The 9,419-nt window shown below is 48.1% G+C and overlaps 1 protein-coding gene across 5 annotated transcripts in view; it reads left to right on the top strand.

The window, feature by feature from the left end:
- Positions 1–54: 54 nt before the first annotated feature.
- The window catches only part of XRCC6 (X-ray repair cross complementing 6), a 38,893-nt gene continuing 29,528 nt past the window's right edge, over positions 55–9,419 (top strand). For 2 of the 5 annotated variants that reach the window (XM_025400036.1, XM_025400034.1), the window contains exons 1-3: positions 92–262; positions 907–1,003; positions 6,912–7,024. In XM_025400036.1, coding sequence (XP_025255821.1) covers positions 922–1,003; positions 6,912–7,024 — 195 coding nt within the window. In that variant the 5' untranslated portion in view covers positions 92–262; positions 907–921. Of the gene's footprint in view, positions 332–906; positions 1,004–6,911; positions 7,025–9,419 lie in introns of all 5 variants that reach the window. The other 3 variants (XM_025400033.1, XM_025400035.1, XM_025400037.1) reach the window with 3 other exon arrangements.

Raw genomic sequence — 9,419 nt, 5'->3', positions numbered from 1 at the left:
GGCGGGGGCAGGCACGCACTTTTGCGCATGTGCTTATTGTCCTGACGCACGGCGGGGGCGTGGCCTTGCAGAAGTGGGCGGGGCTCTCTGATTTCGTCAGGGACGTAGGTAGAAGCTGGTTGGGGAGCGTGCGTGCCAGCCTGACGCGAATAGTGCGCACATGCGTGATGACGTAGGGGGCGTTGATTGGGACCAAGAACAGGGCCCGCGCATGCGTGGATTCTCGTCTTCTGTCCAAGTTGGTCGCTTCTCTGCGCCAAAGGTAAGCGGGCCGTTACCCATTTGTGTTGTTCGCCAGCGAGGCCTGGCCTCGTCCCGCTTCGCCCGCTCGGTGTCGCGCGCCCCCATAGCCTTGCTAGAGGGTTACCGTTAGCCTTAAGTGTGCGAATCCGAGGGGTAGCGGCAGACTCGAGACCACGCTCCTTCCTCCCGAAGGAGGCGGCACCTCGCGTTTGAGGCCCACCTGCGTTTGAGGCCCTCCTGCGCTTGCGGCCTGCCTGCACTTGAGGCCCGTCTGCCTTTGAGACCTCATTGGGCGTGATTGAGGAATTTGGGGAGGTTTTGGGGCGGTATTGAGGACGAGGGGGTCCGTTACTCAGCACAGAATTCCGAAGCGGGAATCCTTCATCGTCTAAATGGCGCCGGGGGCGGGACCTCCGGCATCTGGCTTCCGCGGGCCGCCGCGGGCCCTGAAACGTGAGGGATAGCTGAGATGAGGCTGTTATTGGGATGGCCCCCATGCGTATTTACATGCAGTGCGGCTGCCGAGCTTTCGAGGCGGCAGGATTTACCGTCCACGTTCCTCACTACTAACCAAGCCTTTAGAACAGATCTCACGAGAACCTAGAGGTCGGTATTTTTTCGGTTTAAATTTGCCTGTTACTGACTTTCACGTCTTTCGCCTAGTGAGCAGTAGCCAACATGTCAGGGTGGGAGTCATATTACAAAACCGAGGGCGATGAAGAAGCAGAAGAAGAACAAGAAGAGAACCTTGAAGCAAGTGGTAAGTGACTTCAGCATGTAGTGCCATTCGGTGTGTGGAAGAAAGACCTTCCCTGCCCATCTCTGCTGGGTGGACTTTTCTGTTTGATGGCATGCCCTTCTCCTCCCAGATAATTCTGAAGTTCTTTTTTTCCTTTGAACTTTGCAGAGCTACCCTAGGCTCTTATATTCAGATCCTACTCTAGTCTGCCCTAAGTTTTTTCTGGACACTGGTAGTTTGACATCTTCTGGGCCCTGATAAATGGCCATGACCATGAGTATTTTTTGTCATCTTAAGTGGTTCAGGTGAGACCCTTATCATCCAGGAAAGTAGTTTTACCATTGCAGGACCTCAGTGTAAAAATGCCCCCACCCTACAATAACTACCCCAACCAAAGAATAAATGCAAGCAACACAGTTACAGGAAAGCGATTGATGCTTTCAGTGTAGCCTCCATGTTTGGGAGTGTTATGTTCAGGCAACGCAGTAACACAGTAGAACAAAGGAAGAGAAATAGGGGTACATGTAATCTTCATAATGGTTAATTTAACTCCTGGGTAGACGATTTTTGAATTTTTTTTTTTTTTTGAGATGGAGTCTTGCTCTGTCATTCAGGCTGGAGTGCAGTGGCGCAATCTCGGCTCACTGCAACCTCCGCTCCCCAGGTTCAAGCGATTCTCCTGCCTCAGCCTCCCAAGTAGCTGGGATTACAGGCGCGCTGTAATTTTTGTACTTTTAGTAAAGACGGGGTTTCACCGTCTTGGCCGGGCTGATCTTGTGATCCACAGTCCTCGGCCTCCCAAAATGCTGGGATTACAGGCGTGAGCCACCGCTTCCGGCCAAAATTTTGAATGTTTTTATTAAAAGTGAGAAACGCCAGGCGCGGTGTCTCAAGACTAATTCCAGCACTTTGGGAGGCCGAGGCGGGCGGATCACGAGGTCAGGAGATCGAGACCATCCTGGCTAACACGGTGAAACCCTGTCTCTACTAAAAAAAAAAAAAAATAATTAACCGGGCATGGTGGCAAGCACCTGTAGTCCCAGCTACTGCGAGGCTGAGGCAGGAGAATGGTGCGAACCCGGGAGGCGGAGCTTGTAGTGAGCCGAGATGGCGCCACTGCACTCCAGCCCGGGCGACAGAGCGAGACTCTGTCTCAAAAAAAAAAAAAGAAACGTGGGCAATATATAAAAAATTTAAAAATTTGCCATAATCTGTGTAATCTACCACCCTAACACAACTGCTACCAGCATTTTGACATTTTTGTATTTTTCCTTCAAGTATCTTTCAATCTTTATTTCCTAATAAAATATATATCTTTTTTAATTTTTTGATAGAGACAGGCTGGAGTGCAGTGGTGAGATCATCATAGCTCCCTATAACCTCAAACTCCCGGGCTCAAGTGATCCTCCTGCTTCAGCTATCTCAGTAGCTGGTACTAAAGTGCCACCAACTCCCAATAATTTTTTAGTTTTTTGTAGAGACAGGGTCTTGCTATGTTGATCAGGCTAGTCTCAAACTCCTGGCCTCAAGCGATTCCCCCACAGCTTTGGCCTCCCAGAGTTCTAGGTTTATAGTCATGAGCCTCTATGTCCAGCCTGTATCTGATTTCTTGTATTGTTGTAACGATGGTGCATATACATTTTTGCCATTTTAATTTACACCAGTTTTCCAAATATAATTTTATTTTATTTTATTTTATTTTATTATTTTTTTTTTTTTGAGACGGAGTCTTGCTCTGTCGCCCAGGCTGGAGTGCAGTGGCCGGATCTCAGCTCACTGCAAGCTCCGCCTCCCGGGTTCACGCCATTCTCCTGTCTCAGCCTCCCGAGTAGCTGGGACTACAGGTGCCCGCCACTGCGCCCGGCTAATTTTTTCTATTTTTAGTAGAGACGGGGTTTCACCACGGTCTCGATCTCCTGACCTTGTGATCCACCCGCCTCGGCCTCCCAAAGTGCTGGGATTACAGGCGTGAGCCACCGCGCCCGGCCCCAAATATAATTTTAAACAAATGTACATAATTTTGTGTTCTACCTTTTTTTCTTATTGTTGTAGCATGGATATATCTTTCCTTGCAAGTACATGTATTTAATCTCTATAACTCCTTTTATTTATTTATTTACTGAGACAGAGTCTCGCTCTGTTGCCGAGGCTGGAGTGCAGTGGCTCAATCTCGGCTCACTGCAACCTCCGCCACCCCGGTTCAAGCTATTCTCCCATCTCAGCCTCCTGAGCAGCTGGGAACACATGCATGTGCACCACCACACCCGGCTAATTTTTGTATTTTTGGTAGAGACAGTGTTTCGCCATATTGGCCAGGCTGGTCTTGAACTCCTGGCCTTAGGTGATTCGCCCACCTCGGCCTCCCAAAGTGCTGGGATTACAGGTGTAAGCAACCGTGCCTGGCCTATAGCTCGTTTTAAATATACCACAATTTGGCCGGGTGTGGTGGCTCACGTCTGTAATCCCAACACTTTGGGAGCAGATCACCTGAAGTCAGGGGTTAAAGACCAGCCTGGCCAACATGGCAAAACACCGTCTCTACTAAAAAATGCAAAAATTAGTTGAGTCTGTGGTGACATGCACCTGTAGCCTCAGCTGCTTAGGAGACTGAGGCACAAAAATTGCTTGAACCCGGGAGGCAGACGCTACAGTGAACCAAGATTGCAACACTGCATTCCAGCCTGGGCGACAGAGTGAAACCCTGTCTCAAAATAAAACGGGCCGGGCGTGGTGGCTCAGGTCTATAATCCCAGCACTTTGGGAGGCCGAGGTGGGTGGATCACGAGGTCAGGAGATCGAGACCATCCTGACTAACATGGTGAAACCCTGTCTCTACTAAAAAAATACAAAAAATTAGCCAGGTGTGGTGGCAGGTGCTTGTAGTTCCAACTACTATGGAGGCTGAGGCAGGAGAATGGCATGAACCCGGGAGGCGGAGCTTGCAGTGAGCCGAGATCGCGTCACTGCACTCCAGTCTGGGCGACAGCAAGATTCCGTCTCATAAAAATAAAATAAACCAGGCATGGTGGCTTATGCCTGTAATCCTGGCACTTTGGGAGGCCAAGGCGGGTGGATCACCTGAAGTCAGGAGTTTGAGACCAGCCTGACCAACATGGTGAAACCCCATCTCTACTAAATGCAGAAAATTAGCTGGGCATGGTGGCACATGCCTGTAATCCCAGTTACTTGGAGATAACCAGACGTTATATACCTTTTTAGGAAAAAACACGTTACTTAACGATAGAGTCATGCTGAAGAAAGAAAACCTGAATCTGATTAAGCCTCTCTAGGTCCTTAGTAGGAAGGACAGAGGACTATGTTAATCTGCACCAAAAGAGGTCAATCAGCAGGCCCGGCAAGGTGGCTCATGCCTGTAATCCCAATACTTTGGGAGGCCACGGCAGAGGATCGATCAAGCCCAGAAGTTCAAGGCTGCAGTAAGCTATGATTGCGCCACTGTGTTCCAGCCTGTGTGAGAGAACAAGACTCTGTTTCTAAAATGATTAATTCGTTAATTTTATTTATTTATTTGAGATGGAGTCTCTGTTGTCAGGCTGGAGTGCAGTGGCGTAGTCTTGGCTCGCTGCAACCTCTGCCTCCTGGGTTCAAGCGATTCTCCTGCCTCAGCCTCCCTAGTAGCTGGAATTACAGGCATGCGCCACCACACACAGCTAGTTTTTGTATTTTTAGTAGAGATGGGGTTTCACCATGTTGTCCAGGATGGTCTCAATCTCGACCTTGTGATCTACATGCCTCGGCCTCCTAAGGTGCTGGGATTATAGGCATGAGCCACCATGCCCTGCCATTTATTTATTTTTATTTTTTTTAAAACAGGGTCTCACTGTGTCACCCAAACTGGAGTGCAGTGGCGCAATCTTGGCTCACTGCAGCCTCCGCATCCCAGGTTCAAGCAATTCTCCCACCTCAGCCTCTCTAGTTACAGGCATGTGCCACCACATAGCTAGTTTTTGTATTTTTAGTAGAGATGGGGTTTCACTGTGTTGTCCCGAATGGTCTCAATCTTTTGTCCTCATGATCCACACGCCTTGGCCTCCCAAAGTGCTGGGATTATAGGCGTGAGCCACTGTGCCTGGCCAAAATAATTATTTATTTATTTTTGAGACGTATCTTGCTCTGTGGCCCAGGCTGGAGAGTAGTGGTGTGATCTCTGCTCACTGCAACCTCTGCCTCCTGGGTTCAAGTGATTATCCTACCTCAGCCTCCCAATTAGCTGGGATTACAGGTGGGCATCACCATGCCTGGCTAATTTTTTTTTTTTTTTTTTTGTTTTGAGATGGAGTCTCACTCTGTCGCCCAGGCTGGAGTACAGTGGCGTGATCTCGGCTCACTGCAAGCTCCGCCTCCCGGGTTCACGCCATTTCCCTGCCTTAGCCTCCCAAGTAGCTGGGACTGCAGGTGCTCACCACCACGCCTGGCTAATTTTTTTGTTTGTTTGTTTTTTGTTTTTTTTTTTGAGACAGAGTCTTGCTCTGTTGCCCAGGCTGGAGTGCAGTGGTGCGATCTCAGCTCACTACAAGCTCCGCCTCCCGGGTTCACGCCATTCTCCTGCCTTAGCCTCCCGAGTAGCTGGGACTACAGGCGCCCGCCACAACACCCAGCTAATTTTTTGTATTTTTAGCAGAGACGGGGTTTCATCGGGTTAGCCAGGATGGTCTCGATCTCCTGACCTTGTGATCCGCCCGCCTCGGCCTCCCAAAGTGCTGGGATTACAGGCGTGAGCCACCGCGCCCGGCCTAATGTTTGTATTTTCAGTAGAGACGGGGTTTCACCATGTTGACCAGGCTGGTCTCGAACTCCTGACCTCAAGTGATCCGCCTGCCTTGTTCTCCCAAAGTGTTGGGATTACAGACATGAGCCACCGTGCCCCACCTAATTAATTTTTTTAAAAAGGCAATCAGCAAAATCCAGAATGTGGATAAGTGTATAGTACAAAGCATCTTGGCTCTTCAACAAATAAATTACAAGGGAAAAAGAGGGTATCTGTAGATGAAGAGGCTTCAGAAACAGTAAGTCAAAGGTAATGTTTAGAAATGTAGTTTTGGGTGATAAAATTATAAAGAAACGGGTGGGTGTGTGGTAGATTATGGCTATAATCCTAGCTCTTAGGCCAGGGCGGGCCTGGGTGCAGTGGCTCACGCCTGTGATCCCAGCACTTTGGGAGGCTGAGGTGGGTAGGTCACCTGAGGTCAGGAGTTCAAGACCAACCTGGCCAACATGGTGAAACCCTGTCTCTACTAAAAATATAAAATTAGCTGAGCGTGGTAGTGGGCGGCTATAATCCCAGCTACTCGGGAGGCTGAGGCAGGAGAATCGCTTGACTCTGGGAGGCGGAGGTGGTAGTGAGCTGGGATCACGCCACCGTACTCCAGCCTGGCAATAGAACGAGACTCCGTCTCAAAAAAAAAAAATAGAGGCCTAGGCGGAAGGATTGCCTGAGCTCAGAAGTTTGAGAACAGCCTGGGCAGTGCAGCACGATACCATCTCTACAGTAAATTTAAAAAATTAGCTGGTCATGGTGGCATACACCTGTAGTCCCAGTTACTCGGGAGGCTGAGGCAGGAGGATAGCTTGAGCCCAGGAGTTCAAGGTTGCAGTAAGCTGTGATTGTGTCACTGCACTCCAGCCTGGGTGATGGGAGTGAGACTGTATCTCAAAAAAAACAAAAAAAAACCAAAAAAAACCAGGATATTGACGTTTTTGGGGGAGATGGGTGTTGTAATTGGGAAGGAATATAATTATGAGGGGTTTCTGGGGTGTCTGGCAAGACTCAATTTCCTGACATAGGTGGAGATTTTATGGTTGTTCACTTTATAATAATTGATTAGGTTATACTTTATGGCCTTTGTTTTATATGGTAAACAAATAAGAATACAAGGATAAACATTTTCTTCCACTTTTTTCCCCATAGGAGACTATAAATATTCAGGAAGAGATAGTTTGATTTTTTTGGTTGATGCCTCCAAGGCTATGTTTGAATCTCAGAGTGAAGATGAGTTGACACCTTTTGACATGAGCATCCAGGTAAGACTACCTTTTAGTTTAAGACAAATTTAAAAACAGTATCGACTGGGCATGGTGGCTCGTGCCTGTAATCTCTACATTGGGAGGCCGAGACGGGGAGATCACTTGAGCCTAGGAGTTTGAGACCAACCTGGTAACATGGAGAAACCCCGTCTCTACAGACAATACACAAATCATCCAGGTGTAGTGGTGCACACCTGTAGTCCTAGCTGCTAGGGAGGCCGAGGCAAGAGGATTGCTTGAGCCCAGGAGATCAAGGCTGCAGTGAGCTGGGATTGTGCTGCTCATTGTACTCCAGCATAGGTAAGACAGCAAGACTCTGTCTCAAAAAACAAAAAAAAACACCACAAAAAAGAAGTAGGCGCCTCCTCTTGCAGAGATGAGAGTATAAAGGTGGAAGGGAAGTTCCTGCAGTTACAGTGTGGAAAAGAGTGAGTGATACTTGGGAGTTGACTGCTACCTGTGGTTGGGGAAGATGGCTACAATAAAAAGGCAACTTCAATTTTAAAACAGGCACAGGACTTGAAAAGACATTTCTCCTGCCGGGCGTGGTGGCTCGTGTCTGTAATCCCAGCACTTTGGGAGGCGGAGGCGGGCGGATCATGAGGTCAGGAGTTGGAGACCAGGTTGGCCAACATGGTGAAACCTCGTCTCTGCTAATAATGCAAAAATAATTAGCCAGACAGGGTGGTGCGCTTCTGTAGTCCCAGGTACTCAGGAGGCTAAGGCAGGAGAATCTCTTAAACCCGGGAGATGGAGGTTGCAGTGAGCTGAGATTGCACCACTGCACTCCAGCTTGGGCAACAGAGTGAGACTCTTGTCTCAAAGAAAAAAAAGACAGGACATTTCTCCAAAGATACGCAGATGTCCAACAAGCACAGGAAAAGATACTCAGCATGTTTAGTCATTAGAGAAAGGCAAATGAAAATCATAATGAAGGCCGGGTGCGGTGGCTCAAGCCTGTAATCCCAGCACTTTGGGAGGCCGAGACGGGCGGATCACGAGGTCAGGAGATCGAGACCATCCTGGCTAACACGGTGAAACCCCGTCTCTACTAAAAAATACAAAAAAAAACTAGCCGGGCGAAGTGGCGGGCGCCTGTGGTCCCAGCTACTCGGGAGGCTGAGGCAGGAGAATGGCGTGAACCCGGGAGGCGGAGCTTGCAGTGAGCTGAGATCCGGCCACCGCACTCCAGCCTGGGCGACAGAGCCAGACTCAGTCTCAAAAAAAAAAAATAAATAAAAAAAAAAGAAAATCATAATGAACTATCACTCATACCCACTATATAAACAAACTAAAATTTAAAAAACACCAGCAGAAAATAAGAGGGGTTGGCAAGGTTGTGGAGAAATGGGTGTGATTGACTGTGCCTGACCTGTTTTTGTTTCTTTAGAGGTTGTGTTTCATGTAACATAAAATTAACCATTTGAAAGTATACAATTCAATGACACATTCACAATGTTATGCAGACACCACCTCTATCTTATTCCAAAACATTTCAAATGACTAAACAGTGGCATATGGATATACATTCCACGAAAAAGAATGAATTGATACGTACTACAAAGTAGATGAACCTTGAAAGCATTATGCTAAGTGAAAGAAGCCAGATACAAAAAGTCAAATATTGTATGATTTCATTTGCATGAAATATCCAGAATAGGTAAGTTCTTAATGCAGAGTGGTGGTTGGTTACCTGAGGCACAGGGAAGAGATGAACGGGGAGCAACTGCTTAGTGGGTACTGGGTTTGCTTTTGGGGTGATGAAAATTTGTTGGAACTAGAGTTGGTAGTTGCACAACATTGTGAATGTTTGTGTGTGTATTTATTTATTTTTATTTTTATTATTTTTTTGAGACGGAGTCTCACTCTGTCGCTCAGGCTGGAGTGCAGTGGCGCGATCTCTGCTCACTGCAAACTCTGCCTTCCGGGTTCACGCCAATCTCCTACCTTAGCCTCCGGAGTAGCTGGGACTGCAGGCGCCTGCCACCATGCCTGGCTAATTTTTTGCATTTTTAGTAGAGACGGGGTTTCACCGTGTTAGCCAGGATGGTCTCGATCTCCTGAACTCGTGATCTGCCCGCCTCGGCCTCCCAAAGTGCTGGGATTACAGGCTTGAGCCACTGCGCCCAGCCTGGTGTGTGTATTTATGCTTTTTAAAAATTTTTATTTATTTATTTTTGAGATAGAGTCTTGCTCGGTCGCCAGGCTGGAGTGCAGTGGTGCAATTTTGGCTCACTGCAACCTCTGACTCCCTGGTTCAGGCGATTCTCCTGCCTTAGCCGCTCGAGTAGCTGAGATTACAGGCATGCGTCACCATGCCCAGCTAATTTTTGTATTTTTAGTAGAAACGGAGTTTCACCATATTGGCCAGGATGATCTCGGACCGCTGACC

The sequence above is a fragment of the Theropithecus gelada genome, chromosome 10, assembly GCF_003255815.1.
Source record: "Theropithecus gelada isolate Dixy chromosome 10, Tgel_1.0, whole genome shotgun sequence".
In the NCBI taxonomy this organism is placed as follows: domain Eukaryota; kingdom Metazoa; phylum Chordata; class Mammalia; order Primates; family Cercopithecidae; genus Theropithecus; species Theropithecus gelada.
The sequence above is the reverse complement of the archived record's forward strand: the minus strand, read 5'-3'. Positions and strand labels throughout refer to the sequence as shown.